General features: G+C 34.6%; 2 protein-coding genes across 2 annotated transcripts; both read right to left on the reverse strand.

The window, feature by feature from the left end:
• Positions 1–1,660: 1,660 nt before the first annotated feature.
• Or4c111 (olfactory receptor family 4 subfamily C member 111) lies at positions 1,661–2,596 on the reverse strand. Its single transcript, NM_001001061.1, has one exon. It carries the CDS (start codon positions 2,594–2,596, stop codon positions 1,661–1,663), a length of 936 nt encoding a protein of 311 aa, NP_001001061.1.
• Positions 2,597–17,561: 14,965 nt separating this feature from the next.
• On the reverse strand, positions 17,562–18,476 carry Or4c112 (olfactory receptor family 4 subfamily C member 112). The gene has a single exon (NM_001000350.1). It carries the CDS (start codon positions 18,474–18,476, stop codon positions 17,562–17,564), a length of 915 nt encoding a protein of 304 aa, NP_001000350.1.
• Positions 18,477–19,240: the final 764 nt, after the last annotated feature.

Genomic DNA, 19,240 nt, shown 5'->3' on the forward strand with positions numbered 1-19,240 from the left:
AGGCAGAACTGAGGACAGACAGATCAGATATACACAATATACAGCAGACACACCTACCAGTCACCACAAACTACAGACAGGCAGAAAAACAGGGAGAGACATACATCATTAAATTGTACGCTCACTCTTTGTCAAACTCAAGCAAGAAAGAGTTTATGTCTCTGTTCTTTAATGTGATATCTACGTATTTTAATATTTCCTGTGTGGTTTCTGTAGTTTCCCCCCAAGGAAAGTCTCATGTGTCTTTTGTAGCTCCATGTATATTGTCTCTGACAATTAATGCCAATGAGAAACAAACACTTTTAATATTCAGAAAAGTCTTTATTATAAAATTTAGTTGCTGGCTAATGTTGATTCTGAACAGAAGGTGTTTAAAAGTAAGTTAATTTTCCATAAATTCCTCTTGATTATGAAACAAAACATAATCATGAAGTGGCATAAATATTCTCCATTGAATATATCAAATCTAATTATTATTTGTACATGCAAAGTTATGAATATTACAATCACATAATACATTGAAATTAATTGACATGTTGGAAACTAATTTTAAATCTGCTTATTCTAGCTTCTATTTTTCTCTTGTAAAGTGCAGGGAACATGCTCTCAGAATGTCATTATCTTTGCTCTGTTATGGCTAGGAAACTAATGTCTGAAAGCATTTTTTTGTTGTGCTGGAAAAGGAGTACAGCATAGGCATTATGTTAAGTAATCAATTCCCTGAGTTCACTGGAGTAGAATGGTCTACTGTCCTACAGAAATTCCAGCTGGTCTAGTGTATTTTATGTCATGAATTCAGGAAGCAACTAATGTTTCCTAGCAGACATGAATGGGCTTACCTTAAAATGAAGTCAGATGAGGCAGGAAGATCTAAAACTCAGGTTCAGGGTCTCTCTCTCTGCACTTATACATTATAAAGTCTCAATGCACCACTTAGAAACCTGCTTTCTCTTAGAATAACTTTAATTTTGCATATGAAAATACACACTTATTTTGTCAACCAGATTTTCAAACAAAGCATAGAGTTAATAGAAATAATTCAAAAATTAAAGCAATTCAAATGTACAATAACATAAATTGCCTTTAATTTTATGTAACAATGGTAAGTAGAAAAACCATAGTGAAAATATGAACCCAGAAACATAAGATATCACTATTAAGATAGTCTATATCAAATTATGCCATATCTTCATAAAGTCACTGCTTTATTTTTTGAAAATACTGGATCCTTTATTCTTTAGACTTAGAGCCGTATTTTTGCTTAGATAGGTGTGTGTGAGTGTGTGTGTGTGTGTGTGTGTGTGTGTGTGTGTGTGTCTATATATTTGTTTCTTCTTTACATGATAGTAGACGTGGTGGTTGTGTCTGTGAAAATGCATACAAAGCCAAAAGAAGGAACTGATTATGAGCATTCATAGCAATCTATCTTATTCTCTTAAGCAATACTCCACTGAAATTTGAACTCACTGTTTTTCAAATGTATTCATGATGAAGTAAAACCCTGTGACCTGCAAATCTCTTATCAGCCAAAACTAGAATAAACTGTGCCTTTATGATTATATTTTGATATGATTTATGAAAAATAAGACTCATATACACATTTTGACATAGCAAATATATCTGCCCATTGATTCATTTCCCAAACAGTATAAAAGCAATACTAATATCTAACCAAAACCACTATTAGCCTCTTCCACATTTTCCTGATGGCATTTATCATTTCCTTATTCCTGAAAGTGTAAACCATAGGATTGAAGAGTGGTGTCAGGACATTGACAAATAAAAGTGTGTCCTTCTCAAAGGAGAATGCAGATGTATCCCGTGCATATATTAAGATGCATGGAACAAGGAACAAAACCACAACAGTAATGTGGGCTCCACAGGTGGAAAGAGCTTTCCGTCGACCTTCAGAACTGTGGGCTCTCAGAGAGAACAAAATGACACCATAGGAAACAAGCAACAGGGAGAAGATTATGATGCAAATAGCACCACTGTTTGCAAATATCAAAAGAACAAATATATGAGTGTCAGTGCAGGCAAGTTTTAGCAATGGAAACAAGTCACACATGTAATGATCAATGACATTGGGTCCACAGAAAGGCAGCTGCAATGTGAATATAATTTGTATGATAGCGTGCAAGAAGCCCCCTGCCCAGGATATTGCTACCAAAATGCTGCAGAGCCTCCGGGTAAGAATGGAAGAGTAGTGCAAAGGCTTGCAAATAGCCACATAGCGGTCATAGGCCATGACAGCCAGGATAATCATTTCTGCCCCTGAGAAGAAATGGACTGAAAACAGTTGTGTCATACACCAGCCAAAGGAAATGGTCTTCTTCTCGTGTAAGAAGTCTACAATCATCTTGGGTGTAACTGTAGAAGAGACACATGCATCTTGAAAGGACAGGAATGCCAAAAAGAAGTACATGGGACAGCCCAGCAGTGCAGGGCTGTACATGATGGTCACCACAATAATCATGTTGCCCCCTACAGTTGCCAAATAGACCAATAAAAATACAACAAACAATATTTTTTCAACTTTTGGGTTCTGAGAAAGCCCCAAGATTATGAACTCAGTAACAGAACTCTGGTTTTGCATAATTCTCAAGAAGACAGTCAAAGTGTATGTTCCTTACATAAAACTTCATTTATGGACAAAGGCCTCTTATATGTTTATAATATTTCCCTTATGTGTTTATAATATTTCTATTAGCAAGGTAATATATCCTTGTGCATTGAGGAGTCTAGTGCAATTTAAAATAAAATATTACAAAAATGGAGGGCATAGGTGAGTAACATGAATTGAATAAATGTTAAATTATTGTATATTTCTAGGAAACATCTATAAAATTTTGATTATAAACACATCAACTTGTATGAATAGAATAAAATACTTTAACTTTGCATCATCAGCTCTTATAAATCATTTTGGTTTTCCTGAAGTGAATAGTAAAAGAAATTTTAGAACTATAATCTTGATGTGTATAAAATGCCAGGGTTGATTATCATGCAGTGTCCTGTTGGAGCACTGTCCATACAGCAATAAAAGAAAAAGTAATCTATGTATTAGGGGCACATAAAAATCCCGACTACATTTTAAATTTGTTTAAAGTTAGAGATATATTGTAACCGCAAATAACATATTATTCACAAAAGAAAATTCTCTAGGAATTTTATATTCCAGCACTATACATGATATATATGTTGAAAGGGTTACATTTTCACTTTCATTTTTCTTCAAAGTATGATCATAACTTGATGAAAGTAATCCTGTTGTAACAAATCTAAGAGAAATATAAAAAAAAATCTCTTTGCATTTTCAAACTCCCATTCAACTGTACATGGCAATTTTCCTATTTAATTTGTCTGACATTCAATTTCAAATATAAGACCAAAGAAACAAGGAATAATTAACCTTGCATTTTAAGAGACAGATGCTCCAAGAACCATGAATCTTCCATGGAATCAACTAGATGAACAGTGAGATTGATTATCATGCTTATAGGAGCACAAGGAGTTGTTCTTTCTAGTTCCTTCTCTGAATTAACACAAAAGCATCTTCTTACTTTGATTCTATGTGAATGAGAGATCTTGACCAAGGAAATAATAAATGACGATGGTTCAGAAGAGAGTGCACCAAAAAGTCACATGTGAAAATTGGTGATATTACATAACTGAAAAAGAAATTATTTATCTAATTAATTTTACAGACATGAGATATTAATATGTTACTCATGCGACATTAATGTGTTAAGCAAGTGCTCCATAAGACATATGATTGGAATCTTTATTTTAAAAATCTATGAGTAAATATAATGCAATTATATCAAAAAGGAATATTGTGACAATCTTAATGACAATAGTGCAAAGAGAACACAGGCTATTTTACTTCTATCACCTACACAATTCATTTAAGATGGAGAAGTTTAGTCATTGACTACTTAAAGTTTCCACCACTATGTTCCAGCATCTTTGTAGAGTAACAAACTTGGACAATGTGTAAAGGGTAACATGGACATCAAGCCACACCCTGTGTTTAGATTGGTACACTTCCTTCACATCCTAATTTTGTTATAATTGAACTATCTGAAATGAAAGTACAGTGTAGTTATAGTTTATGGTTATATTTTAGAGCAATCAGAAGATATGCAAATTAAACACAAGATCCAATCCTAGTCTAAACTGATCATGCAACATAAATGGATAATAGTGAGATATATGCTGTACATGACCTGGAAGCCTCCTCCCTGAATATTAATTTTCATTACACCAGGAGTTGCTTGTCAGCCAGCAAGGTGAGTATCAAACAACTCATACTCAACTATGATGCTTATGAATCACAATCATCAATATGGCAAGATATACCTAAAGGAATAAGGAGGTGCTCCTTTTTAAGTAGTAAACAGCAGCTTTGAATTTGAACTTAAGGGCGAAATGCAACAGGAGGAAAGCTATGTGAATTACTATCCAACTACCTAAGTTTAGTGTAGGCATGGGTCTTAGAGGAAAGTCTTTTACCACCTCTTTACTAGATAATCCCAACCCCTAAATGAATCCAAAACCTTATCCTTAACCCATGGATAAGTTTAGATCTCACCCTTGTCAAAGAAGTTAGTCTTTGCAGCAAATGGAGAATGTTACAGAAAATGGATCAAAATATACAGGTAGAATAATTGCGATAAATCCAATTTTAACAGAAACAGCTGCCACACAATTTCAGCACTAAGTTACACCTAGGTCATTTCCAATATGGCTGCCTGAGCAAGCTCCAAATAATGAGTAGGACAACAATGGACACTCTAATGTGGGAGGAAACTCTCATGGGCTCCACCTTTAGGGAGACAGCCACAGGTCAATAATGACTGCTGAGTGACTGAGAATTATCTGTCCTAGGGATGAGCTCCCAGTTAGGTGTCCAGTAACAAGTGGTCAGCCCTTATATCATTTATTTACATGCAACAATATACAGACTGAGCAGGTAGTGTCATTAAATTTTTATATTTAATGTATTATGTCACAATAGTGTTTTTTTTACAGGGCCAAGGATTTTTACAGTGGTTAAAGAGAAGATTTGAAGAAGATGACAGCAGTTCATGTGGGAGGGATTAAATGAGAGTACGAAGTTATTTTACTATATTCCCGTTAAAAAATAGAATTTTAAAAGAATAATAGTCAGAAATGTATCTAACTATAAATATGATTTTTATTTAGATGAGGCAGATATTCTTACTTTTTCTACATGATCTGACAAATGAGTTCACAGTCAAGTAGTGTGGCAGACTCAAGTGAATCTATGTGAGATACAACATGGAGCCTCTGTTCATATGGTATCTGTGTTCGTTTAATATCACACTAAATGAAATGCTAAATAGAAATTAAAAAATCATTTACTTCCTTGGGAGAAGACTGGGATATGGTCTTGATACATTTTACACACACTTGAAATTATCAAATGAATAGAAAATACATTATAAATGTGCTTAACAAAACAGCTTGATGCATAATACCCATGTACCATGTACTGACCTACCACAGGAGAAGGGTTTATTTTCTGATAAGAGTAAATAGTCATTAAGCTAGTAGTAACGAAAAGTCACAGTTAGCCCAGGATGGACACAAACTCACCATGTCCTTGAATTCTTGATCTTCTTGACTCTACTTCCAACTTCTGGGATTATAAACATATGTGATCACAAACAACAGAATGCATAGAGTTTATTAACATATTCTGCAAACTGTATGTCAAAAACATCATGAATTTTCATGTTAAGGTTCTTTAAAAAATATTCTGTGCCAAAAATAAAATGAAAAATTGAATTAGTAAAAATGTCTTTTTAAAAATAATGCTTTAAAATAACTCTCAATGACTTTAAGATTATGGTATTAATGTAGTAAATGCAGAACACATATTAGACATTATTTCAGAACTTTAAGCCTGTATTAGTCTTTGAAACTGTCCTGCAGCCTACACTTCTATTCTAAATATTAAGTGAGTTGAGAAACTTTTACCATAGAATGTAACAGAGTGTTTAAAATATTGAAAATGAAAAAATACAAAAGTTTTAAAAGAGCTTTATAATTAAGAATATTACACATCACTACCACATGGTAGTACAAAGAAAAAAACCTCAGTAAATGGCGTAAATGAAGAGGCATTTTAAAACTTTGTTAAATGAAAATGAGTATATGAGAGGAATGTTAACAATTAAGTCACCAATACTATAAATAAATGTTAATGTTTATTTCTTAAACAAATTATTTTTCTAGAAGGGAGCCTAGTATTTGTGATAAATATGCTGTTTTGTGATTAAAATACAGGAAATTAAACATTAAGATGATACTTACAAAATTTATGGTATCTGTGTTCTGAAAATAATGTTAGATTTTAAAAGCATTCATCTAATTATGAAGAGTGGAAGTAATGAACAGTTGTAACAGCACATGAAAATGTGGATTATTTTATATTAATTTTTGAACTAACAATCATATATTTCAATTAACCCTTCCCCAACTCATTGTACTTTTGTTTCAGATACATATTTTCATTTAGGAAAAACTAATTTCTTTACATTATTATCTATAAATATAGTAAATAACATCTAATATATTATCCTAAAAATTCTATGTTCCTTTCCTCAGCAGCTATGCATTTTGAAATATTCATAGGGATAAATTAAATTGCTGAAGGGTACAAAACAGATACACTGGTCTCTGTGCCATCTCCTAAGCATATGTTGGTCCCTTGCTTGACCAACTGTCACTTCTGTGAAAAATCTGAAGATACCTAACCTTTCCATTCTGTTGTAACCAAGAGTCTTTGTTGTTTTAATCTCTTCCTACTGCATCTAAGGGACAGCAGGAGAGAAGCCCCGATTGAGACTGTTACCTCTGTTTCCTTAGTGTTGTGTTCATCACAGTTGCTAAACAACACATAAATGGAGAATCCAAATATTTCCTCTCTTGCTAGCATTTATAAAGGTTTCTGTGAGACATTATGAATCTATGAGACTAACTCTTAGTTCCCCAAGGTTTGTAAATCTTCAGGTCTCAGGAGATTTAATGACATAATTTTATGTAACCTTCCACTAATTTCAAAGCTTATAATATTTCCAGGTCCATCCAATGTTTTACTATGCATTTTTACAAATTGGAGAGAGTTCTAAATAAAAATAATTCTGTATATTTCATTTGGAGAAAAGTAGGCTGTTCTGCGCATTAATGGATAACGTCTTGTGTCTCTGTACAGAACATAAGGGACAAGCATTGTGTCAGGAGAAATGTGTTAATTCATCTGTAATAAAAATGCCTACTGTGTTGTTAAACACTGTTTAAAAACTGCTCAGTAAAGAAAAATATCTATGTAGGAATATGTGTGAGGCATATAGTAATTGAAATATTTTTGTCTCAAAGAATATTTATATTTTATGCTCTCTTACACAATCCCACACACATACATGGTATCTTATGATCACAGTGGCCATCAATCATCTCTTCCTTTACCACTTCCCACACATCCTGTCCTCTTTTTATTATCAACATACCCCCTACTATTTTACTGACTACTGAATTTATTCAGGGTGCCTTCTATGTGTGTGGAGGGGTCTTGTTTCTAAGACCATTGGCCACTTACCTGTTGCTTCATAGGTGAAGAAAATACTATCCACTTGCCATATAATTTGAATAGTCAATACTTCTCAAGGAAGAGTAGGGCTTCATGAGATGATGTTAAATAACTGATGGCCTGTTATAACACCTAAATATAAGATTGTCATATGTTGGTATATACTGTTTGAAAATGGCTACAATGTCCATTCAACCTACATCACACAACTAATGGTAGCATACATTTCATCAACCAAGAATAGATTACAGAGTATAGTACACAGGCATGGAAATATTACAATTAAATGCCAGAGATATTTAACTCCAGGCACATGCATGGGGATGGTAGGAGAGAGCAAATTAGGTGTTAGAAGAGAGGAAATGAATAATTACGTTTTCATAAAATGATTGAAATTCTCCAGCAACAGGAAGAGTAGGAGGGAGATGAGAAGGAGAACAAGAAGAACAGCAAGCAAATAAAATACAAACAAAGTGGAAACATAAAGTTCCTGAAATCACATGTGTCTCAAATTTCATATCTCTCAATGTTTCTAATAGGAAAGATTAACATCATGGCTTGGTGCATATTATGATGGCTTCAGGTAGCCTTCCTGTAGAGAGCACCAAGTACCATAGGAGACTGTGAAAACTAAATATCCCTACTTTCAATTAAATATTAGTTAAATCTAAGTTTCTTTCATGTGCTATTTAATATGCTCACTAATTATAAACAAAAGAGTGCCGCCATATTAAAAAAAAACTTTCTAAAATTTGTTTTAAAATATCTAGTGGAGAGAATAACCAGGACATGTTTTATTATCACAAGGATTATGATCACAAATCATAATGAAAATGTTTACGTGACAAAGGATCCACCTTAAAATAATTTTTTCAACACAAAAGATATTGCTCGAAAATTAAGCTAAATATAAATAAAATTATTTTTTTTATTTTTTTAAATTAGGCTAGCATATCCAATATTTTCTCATAATCTTGGCTGCACCATGCAAAGTAAAACTATGAAGCAGAATGAAATGAATGCATGTAGGTCCTATGATGGAAAATTTTGTTCTCTCTGATGTGTGTTACTCTGCAATTAGATCAAAATCAAGAGCACAGAGAATGAGAGATGATGTGATCAGTACTACATGGGACAATTATGTACCCACTGACACACATGCCCTTACTAATGCTCAGAGAATAATATAAAAGAGAAGGCAGAAATGTGAGAGCTAGGGAATGGGAAGGATGCTCTAAAATATCCTCTGGACATGATGAAGTGACTACGTTCATGAACTCACAGCAACTGTGATTGTCTGCAAAATACCTGCAAAGGATCAATAAAGACAAAACCTTTGATAAAAATGTAGATGAACATTTGGAGGACCCTTTTATAATGAGAGGATAGTCACACTTGATAGTTGATAGGAGACGAAAAAGCTTTCTTTACTAAGGATCTGGCCAACTGTTTATTAGTAATACTCCAAGGGATAGTAAAGCACACATTTGCATATGGGCAACTGGATTAAGTTGAATGTCAAAGGATGAGATTCATCAAGTTGGGAAAGGCATTAAAAGTTGAGGATAGATAGAAAAATGTATAATTGTATACATGTATGATTTTGAATATACAGAAAATTACAAATGCATTAAACTTAGGCCAAATATAATACAAAAAAGGAAAATATTCACATCTTATTCTTGAAGAGGTAAGGAAAGCAAAACAAAACAACAACCACAAAAACAAACAGCTTTCTTTTTTTCACGCAAAAGGGGATATTATTATTTCGGGGTTTGAACAGAAAGCCATTGGCATGAAGTTTTTAATTGCAAACTGAAACTGAACAATTGCTTTACTTAAAACTGCACGATACATCATCCTTTATTTGAAATCTATAGCAGAAGTAACTGTGGTTTACTACATTTTGCCTCAATTGAGTACTCTTATTGAGTACTATAAATTAACGAAATTACTTAACAAAATGAGCACATCTGTTTTCAAATATGTGAAAGCAACATTTCTCTAGATTTTTAAGACTCAGTTCAGAGACACTGCCCAGATCTGAAAGTAACCAGTCAACAGCTCCCTGCACCCAAATCCCATGGGAGGAAGAGCTAACCGTTCAGAGGGGCAGACACAGCTGGGAAGCCAGAAGAGACTACAGTCTGCCCACATTTCTGACTCCAGAGGAAAACATCTAGCACCATCTGGGACCCCAGTGCACAGGGGCCCCGGGGAAAAGACAGGGCAGGGCCTTCTGGTTTCTGCCCACATGGAGAGCTCAAAAAACATGCCCCACGAACAACTTCAGTCCCAGGACCAGAGGTAAGACAAACTATTCTGCTCCAAGTGACCTCCCTGGTGGATTCAGGACACACCCACAGGAACAGCTGAAGACAAGTAGACAGGAAAGACTACACACTTGAAAGCAGAACACTCTGTTCCCATAACTGGCTGAAAGAAAACAGGTCTACAGCACTCCTGACACACAGGCCATTAGGACTGTCTACCCACTGTCAGAAATAGCAGAACAAGGCAAAACCAGAGAAAACCTATTGGTGAGAGGCAAGAGCGGGAACCCAAGAAATAGAAACCAAGACTACAATGGCATCATCAGAGCCAAATTCTCCCAACACATGAAATACTGAATAAACAAACAAACCAGAGAAGCAAGATCTAGATTTTAAATGACATTTAATCATGATGATGGAGGACTTCAACATAGACATAAAGAACTCCCTTAGAGAAATGCAGGAAAACATAAATAAACAAGTAGAAGCCTATAGAGAGGAATCACATAAATGCCTGAAAGAATTCCAGGAAAACACAATCAAAAAGGTAAAGGAATTAAAAATGGAAATAAAAGCAATAAAGAAAGAACAAAAGGAGACAACCCTGGATATAGAAAACCAAAGGAAGAGACAAGGAGCCATAGATACAAGCATCACCACCATAATACAAGAGATAGAAGAGAGAATCTCAGGAGCAGAAGATTCCATAGATATCATCAACACAACGGTCAAAGATAATGAAAAACGGAAAAAGCTACTGGTCCAAAATGTACAGGAAATCCAGGACTCAATGACAAGATAAACCCTAAAGATAATAGGTATAGAAGAGAGTGAAGACTCCCAGCTCAAAGGACCAGTAAATATCTTCAACAAAATCATAAAAGAAAACTACCCTAACCTAAAGAAAGAGATGCCCATAAACATACAAGAAGCCTACAGAACTCCAAATAGATTGGACCAGAAAGAAACTCCTCCCGTCACATAATAGTCAAAACAGCAAATGCACAAAATAAAGAAAGAATATTAAAAGCAGTAAGGGAAAACGGTCAAGTAACATATAAAGGCAGACGTATCAAGATAACATCCGACTTCTCACAAGAGACTGTGAAAGCAAGAAGATCCTGGACAGATATCATACAGACACTAAAAGAACGTAAATGCCAGCCCAGGTTACTGTATCCAGAAAAACTCTCAATTAACATAGATGGAGAAACAAAGATATTCCATGACAAAACCAAATTTACACAATATCTTTCTACAAATCCAGTGCTACCAAGGATAATAAATGGTAAAGCCCAACATAAGGAGGCAAGCTAAACCCTAGAAAAAGCAAGAAACTAATCTTCTTGACAACAAAACAAAGAGAAGAAAAGCACAAAAAACATAATCTCACATCCAAATATGAATATAACAGGAAGCAACAATCACCATTCCTTAATATCTCTTAAAATCAATGGATTTAATTTCCCAATAAAAAGACATAGATTAACAAGCTGGATATGCAATGAAGACCCTGCATTCTGCTGCCTACAGGAAACACACCTCAGAGACAAAGACAGAAACTACCTCAGAGTGAAAGGCTGGAAAACAACATTCCAAGCAAATGGTCTGAAGAAGCAAGCTGGAGTAGCCATTCTAATATCGAATAAAATTGATTTTCATCCAAAAGTCATCAAAAAAGATAAGGAAGGACACTTCATATTCATCAAAGGAAAAATCCACCAAGATGAACTCTCAATCCTAAATATATATGCTCCAAATACAAGGGCACCTACATACATAAAAGAAACCATACCAAAGATCTAAGCACACACTGCACATCACAAAATAATTGTAGGAGATTTTAACACCCCACTCTCACTCATCAATGGACAGATCATGGAAACAGAAATTAAACAGACACATAGATAGACTAAGAGAAGTCATGAACCAAATGGACTTATCGGATATTTATAGAACATTCTGGCCTAAAACAAAAGCATATACCTTGTTCTCACCACCTCATGGTACCTTCTCCAAAACTGACCATATAATTGGTCATAAAAATAGGACTCAATAGATACAGAAAGGTAGAAATAATCCTATGCATCCTATCAGAACACCACGGGCTAAAGCTGGCCTTAAATAACAATAAGGGAAGAACAGCCACATATACATGGAAATTGAACAATGCTCTACTCTATAATAACCTGGTCAAGGAAGAAATAAAGAAAGAAATTAAAGACTTCTTTGAATTTAATGAAAATGAAAGTACAACATAACCAAACTTATGGGACACAATGAAAGCTGTGCTAAGACGAAAACTCATATCTCTGAGTGCCTGCAGAAAGAAACAGGAAAGAGCATATGTCAGCAGCTTGACAGCACACCTAAAAGCTCTAGAACAAAAAGAAACAAATACACCCAGGAGGACTAGAAGGCAGGAAATAATCAAACTCAGGACTGAAATCAACCAAGTAGAAACAAAAAGGACTATAAAAAGAATCAACAGAACCAAACGTTGATTCTTTGAGAAAATCAACAAGATAGATAAACCCTTAGCCAGATTAATGAGAGGACACAAAGAGTATGTCAAATGAATAAAATCAGAAGTGAAAAGGGAGACATAACTACAGAATCAGAGGAAATTCAAAAAATTATCAGATCTTACTACAAAAGCCTATATTTTACACAACTTGAAAATCTGCAGGAAATGGACAATTTCCTAGACAGATACCACATACCAAAGTTGAATTAGAAACAGATAAACCATTTAAACAACCCCATAACTCCTAACGAAATAGAAGCAGTCATTAAAGGTCTCCCCACCAAAAAAGAGCCCAGATCCAGATGGGTTGAGTGTAGAATTCTATCAGACCTTCATAGAAGACCTCATACCAATGCTATCCAAACTATTCCACAAAATTCAAACAGGAATTTAGCACTACTGAATTCCTTCTATGAAACCACAATTACTCTTATACCTAACCCACACAAAGACCCAGCAAAGAAAGAACTCTAGCCCAAATTTCCTTATGAATATTGATGCAAAAATACTCAATAAAGTTCTTGCAAACTGAATCCAAGAGCTCATCAAAACAATCATCCATCATGATAAAGTAGGCTTCATCCCAGGCATGTAGGGATGGTTTAATATAGGGAAAACTATCAATGTAATCCACTATATAAACAAACTGAAAGATAAAAACCACATGATCATTTCATTAGATGTTGAGAAAGAATTTGACAAAATTCCACACCCCTTCATGATAAAAGTCCTGGAAAGAATAGGAATACAAGGCCCATACCTAAACAGAGTAAAAGCCATACACAGCAAACCAGTAGCTAATATTAAACTAAATGGAGAGAAACTTGAAGCAATCCCTTTAAAATCAAGGACTAGACAAGGTTGCCTGTTCTCTCCCTACTTATTCAATATACTTCTTGAACTTCTAGACAGAGAAATCAGACAATAAAAGAAGATCAAAGGGATACAAATTGGAAAAGAAGAAGTCAAAGTATCAATATTGAAGATGATATAATTGTTTATTTAAGTGATCCCAAAAGTTCCACCAGAGAACTACTAAATCTGATAAAAACCTTCTTCAAAGTGGCTGGGTATAAAATTAACTCAAATAAATCATTAGTCTTCCTCCTCACAAAAGAGAAACAAGCTGAGAAAGAAAATAGGGAAATGACACCCTTCATAATCGTCTGAAATAATATAAAATACCTCGGTATGACTTTAACCAAGCAAATAAAAGATCTGTATGATAAGAACTTCAAGCTTCTGAAGAAAGAAATTGAAGAAGATCTCAGAAGATGGAAAGATCTCCCATGCACATGGATTGGCAGGATGAATAGAGTAAAAATGGCCATTTTACCAAAAGCAATGTACAGATTCAATGCATTCCCCATCAAAATACCAATCCATTTCTTCAAAGAGTTAGACAGAACAATTTGCAAATTCATCTGGAATAACAAAAAAACCAGGATAGCTAAAACTATTCTCAACAATAAAAGGACTTCAGGGGGAATCACTATCCCTGAACTCAAGCAGTATTACAGAGCAATAGTGATAAAAACTGCATGGTATTGGTACAGAGACAAACAGATAGACCAATGGAATATTCTATACCTTCACCTCTATCAGCTTCAAGGCATTGTGTTTTACATTTATATTTTTTGGTCTATTTTGAGTTGAGTTTTGGACAGAATGAAATGTAGAGTTCTAAGTTGATTTTTCTACACATGGCTGTACTATCTTCAAATATACCCCAATGATCTATGTCTGTTTTCATATCAATGTCATAAAGTTTGTATTAGTATAGCTGTGTAGTACAATTTGGAAGCTGTGATGGTGATACCAAAAGGTTTTATTTGCTATCAGAGTATCTGATGTTTCCATAAGAAATTTTAAGAATATTTTTTGGAATATTCTGAAGAATTGTATAAATATTTTATGGCTATTGCATTGAGTCTGTAAATGAATAGAGTGGTCAAAAACCATCTTGAGTGGAGTAATCCAGTTCAGAAAAGACAAACATGGCATGTAATCTCTTTTATGTGGATGTTATCCTTAAAGCATTCAATGAGCATGTTACAAACTGTATTAAATAGAACTTTTATAGAGAGTTATAGAATAAGTGATGAGATGTGACAACAGGATAAACTATAGAATTATAAAAATGCATAGCTATGGAGATACAGGAGGGAAAGAAGTGGGAGGATAAAATGGAGAGGGGAAAAGGATAGGGGAGATAGCAAAGGTATATAGAGAGGAATAGCTAATACTGGGGACCATTCAAGGGGGTTATATAAATCCTACTACCATAAAATCTTCTTCAAATATATACATTTTGAAAAACATAAATGTGAGCATCAAATAATGGGGGAGACAAAAGCACACCTTTCATAACCAGTGAAACATCCATTGTCAGAAATGGGCTATATCTAGTGAAGTTGTTGGACAACGGGGCTCAATCTCATTGAACATGGAGAAAGTGAGCTGATTCCTACCAAGAGCCTTTGCTCCTATTGACTAGTGTTCATGGTATTGGAAGGTAGACTATATACTACCAGAGGGCAAGTTAAGTACAGAACTGGCTACAAATCTTAAGATTATAATTGTGACATGTCTGCAATATTCACTAGTTCAACAGGTATACAAAAGTTCTGGGCATAACCAACTCCTACCTGCTTAGATTTAAGACCCTCTCCATGAGATGGAACCCACATCTGACACTTCTTGTTTGACTAAGACCGTGAGATTCTATAGGATAAGAACTAGGGGAAAATGAAATACTATGTTTGTACTAGAGGAGTTTAGAAATAAAAGTCTGATATATAGATCAGCATTTCACTTAGCTGACATCACAAAACCATCTCCTTTAAATAGCAACTAATGCAGAGACCTACCACCAGGAAGTATGTAGACAGTGAGAGACATTTGAACTTTGAGTCATAAATGGTATATCTTCATCAAACTGTTACCCTCAGACCTAAGGGAGCTATGCAGAAGAGGCAAAAAAAAACTGTAATAATCAGTGAGGATGGAAACACCAAGGAAACATGGGCTTCTAGGCACCACAGGACTGATACACACATCAAATAAAAAAGAGAGTGCTTCAAAGTATATGGGGCCTATACAGGTTCAAGCCATTTAAGGTCTCAGTACTGAGGAGTAGAATAGACATGATCATTCATCACTAATCAAGATGCTATCTACAAATAACAATTACTTCCAAAAAATCCATATTTTACTCTAATATAGTCTCAAAGAATATACAAACCACACTTAAGGGTAGACCACATACCCAGCTGTAATGGCCAAAACAAAGTGAACTGAATCATATTTTTGGAGAATTTTTAGTCTTACCAAGCTTTGTTTGATCATTTTTTAACTTACTGAACATTTGCTTATATGTTATGATTTCTGGTTTTGTATTTTAATATGTATGTGTGTATGTGTATGTTTCTTGTGTTTTGTTTTACTATATCTTTTTATTTGCCTCTTTTTTTAAAGGTAGAGAGAGAAAGACAGAGGGAGAGGTTTCCACTTAATTGGTGGGGACCTGAGACAAGATAAGGGAATGAAAACAATTAGAATATACTATATGAAAAAATAACACTGTTCAACAACAACAGCAAAAAAGAACTCAGATGATATAGAACACTTAGAGGTCAGGTTCAGTTGTAACATCTCTCTGCATTTATAGGTTCTGGAATCTCTGGAATTCATTTTATATTTCATGGAATGAGTTCAATATTTTTCTTTTTTCAAATACACATTAATTTTGCCAACAAGTTTTAGTTAAACAGTATAAATAATACACAATTAAATAGTCAAACCTTATCAAATATTTAATTAAATCAATGAGAGGATGGAATTAAAATTGTTTTGATTTTCATATAACTATGCTGAGTGAACATTTTAGAGTGAAGGTGTGAGCTCAGAAACATAAATTCTCACAAACCGTATCTATTGATACCCTATGTATTGAAAGATATCACCAGGTAATAAAGAGTCAAGAGCATAGTGATTGCTCAATATAATATAGATGTTTTTATTCTTGTCATTAAGTTTTACAGGAGTTCTGGTTGTCTGCATGTTTGTTTGTTCATGTTAGTATGGGGGGGGATGTCTGTTGGTATGTGTGCCTGTTATAACACGTGAGTACTGGTGAAGTGTAAATAGTATTTGTGACTAAACCACCATCCAAAATGTACACATGGACAGACCCATGGCTCCAGCTGCATATGTAGCAGAGAATGGCCTTGTTGGGCACCAATGGGAGGAGAAACCCTTGGTTCTGCCAAGGCTGGACTCCCCAGTGTAGGAGGATATCAGGGCGGGCAGACAGGAAAGGGTGGGTGGTTGGTTGGGGGAACACTCTCATAGAAGAAGGGGTAGAGGGATAGAATAGGGGGTTAATGGACAGGAAACCTGGAAAGGGGATAGCATTTGAAATGTTAAGTTAAAAAATCCAATAAAAAATCTAAAAACAAAATTTCAGGCAAAATCAAAAGAAGTCATACTTCTCTAACCATTAATTGTGTTCTACCTTATTTTCTTAGAATAAGTCTCTACTGAACCTTGACCTCATTGGTCATGAGCTTGCTAAATCTACAATGAAGTAAAATGCTCACATTCACAAATTCCCCGTGTACCAGTACTGGATTAAAATTTTACTTCTTTGTTTAGTTATGATATTAAGAGTTTCTGAAAAGTAAATCTCAAATTGTCATGTTGGCACTGAAGTGGATATTGTAAAATTTATGAAAAATTACTTAATCTATTGGAAAAATAATTTTAAATCCATATTTCCTTCTGGTTCCTTAGTTCCCATCAATAAAGACTCTGAGTCTAGTTAGTTATTATTAAATGCCTAGGCTGAAAGCTGTGACTCATCCCTTAACTAGTTCAAAATTATTTAACCCATTTAACTGTTCTATGTCTACGAAATAGTTAGTTACCGCTCCTTCAGTCCCAGCGTGCTTCTTCCGTCCCCCTGCTTTTTTAAGTCCTTTTCCCTGTCTGTCTCCCAACTCCTTTCTCTCGGTTGTCCCATAGGTGGTCTTTTATCTCTTACTATTTTCCAGAATTCTCCAGTGTCCCAATTCCTATGACCTGCTCAGTTCATTGTCCATATACTTTTTCATTGACAGATGGTATTTATTAGAGATTCTTTCTACAATCTTTTCCACATTTTTCTGATGGCATTTATCATTTCCTTATTCCTGAATGTGTAAACCATAGGATTGAGCAGTGGTGTCAGGACATTGACAAATATAAGCATGTTTTTCTCAAAGGAGAATGCAGAAGTGGGTCTTGCATATATCAATATGCATGGAACAAAAAACAAAAGCACGACAATTATATGGGATCCACAGGTAGAGAGAGCTTTACGTCGACCTTCAGAGCTGTGGGCTCTCAGAGAAAACAAGATGACACCATAGGAGACAAGCAATAAAGAGAAGATTATAATGCATATAGCACCACTGTTGGCAAATATTAAAAAGACAAATATGTGTGTGTCAGTGCAGGCAAGCTTCAGTAATGGGAACAAGTCACACATGTAATGATCAATGACATTTGGTCCACATAAAGGCAGCTGCAAAGTGAAGATAATTTGTATGATAGAATGCAAGAAACCTCCTGCCCAGGATACCACAACTAAAACTTCACAGAGCCTCTGGGTCATGATGGAAGAGTAGTGCAGGGGCTTGCAAATAGCCACATACCGGTCATAGGCCATGGATGCCAGGACAATCACTTCTGCCCCAGTGAAGAAGTGGACAGCAAACAGTTGTATCATACAACAGTCAAAGGACATGATCTTTCTCTCATAGAAACAGTCTATAATTATCTTGGGGGTGACAGTAGAAGAAGTGCAAGCATCCAGAAAGGACAGGAAGGCCAAGAAGAAGTACATGGGGGAGCCCAACAGTGTAGGACTGTACATGATGGTAATCACAATTATCATGTTGCCCCCAATAGTTGCAAGATAGATAAATAAAAACAAAACAAATAGCATTTTCTCCACATTCAGGTTCTGTGAAAGTCCGAGTAGTATAAACTCAGTGACAAAGCTTTGGTTTTGCATGATTCATAAGACAGGAGAAGTAAATTTTCTTAACATAAAATTTTCAATGATGAGAAAAAATACTTCTTATAAATTCATGATATCATCATCAACAAGATTGTACATATCTAAGAAATTTACTTTAATTAAGTCTATTGAAATTGAAAATAAAATGTGATAAGGTTTTGAAGGCTATAGTTGTGTTACCTGAAAATTAAAGTAAAGGTGGATTATTAAAATTTGAAAGTAGTCAGAATTTAAATACTTTATATAAAGATATTTAGTTGTGTGAGTCAAAATAAATATTTTATAGTTGATTTCTCAGCTTTTAAAAATCTGTTGGGTTTTCTTAAAAAAAATTAGAAAAAATATTGAAATTATAACCTAGGTAGGAATGAAAATCAGAGTTTATAGCTCATGGGTGTCTATTCATGGATAAGCCATGGGTGGGTAGTCTGTGATCAATTGTCAGAGCACTTCTTATATACCAACAGACACAAATGTACTTTTGGTTCACAACAAAACCTTGGCTAGTCTTAAATTTTATTTTATAATAGGTAGTAGATTACAACCTCAAATAATGTGTCCTTCATTTCTACCTCATTTACAAATGTGAGTAGAATATAAAAAGTACTCTATTGATATCAAATAGACACACACAGAGATAATAAAATAAAATACCAAAAAAGCCAATAAGGAAATAAAGAAAATGTTATAGCTCAGGTTTCAAGCTCTTGGTAAACACTATGTGACTAAGTATATTGTTACTATTTTATTTGTATAAT

Source organism: Rattus norvegicus, chromosome 3, assembly GCF_036323735.1.
Source record: "Rattus norvegicus strain BN/NHsdMcwi chromosome 3, GRCr8, whole genome shotgun sequence".
In the NCBI taxonomy this organism is placed as follows: Eukaryota; Metazoa; Chordata; class Mammalia; order Rodentia; family Muridae; genus Rattus; species Rattus norvegicus.

Excerpts from the sequence above, each read along its gene's own strand:
- Or4c111 (NM_001001061.1), bottom strand. The coding sequence starts at position 2,596 with ATGCAAAACCAGAGTTCTGTTACTGAGTTCATAATCTTGGGGCTTTCT.
- Or4c112 (NM_001000350.1), bottom strand. The coding sequence starts at position 18,476 with ATGCAAAACCAAAGCTTTGTCACTGAGTTTATACTACTCGGACTTTCA.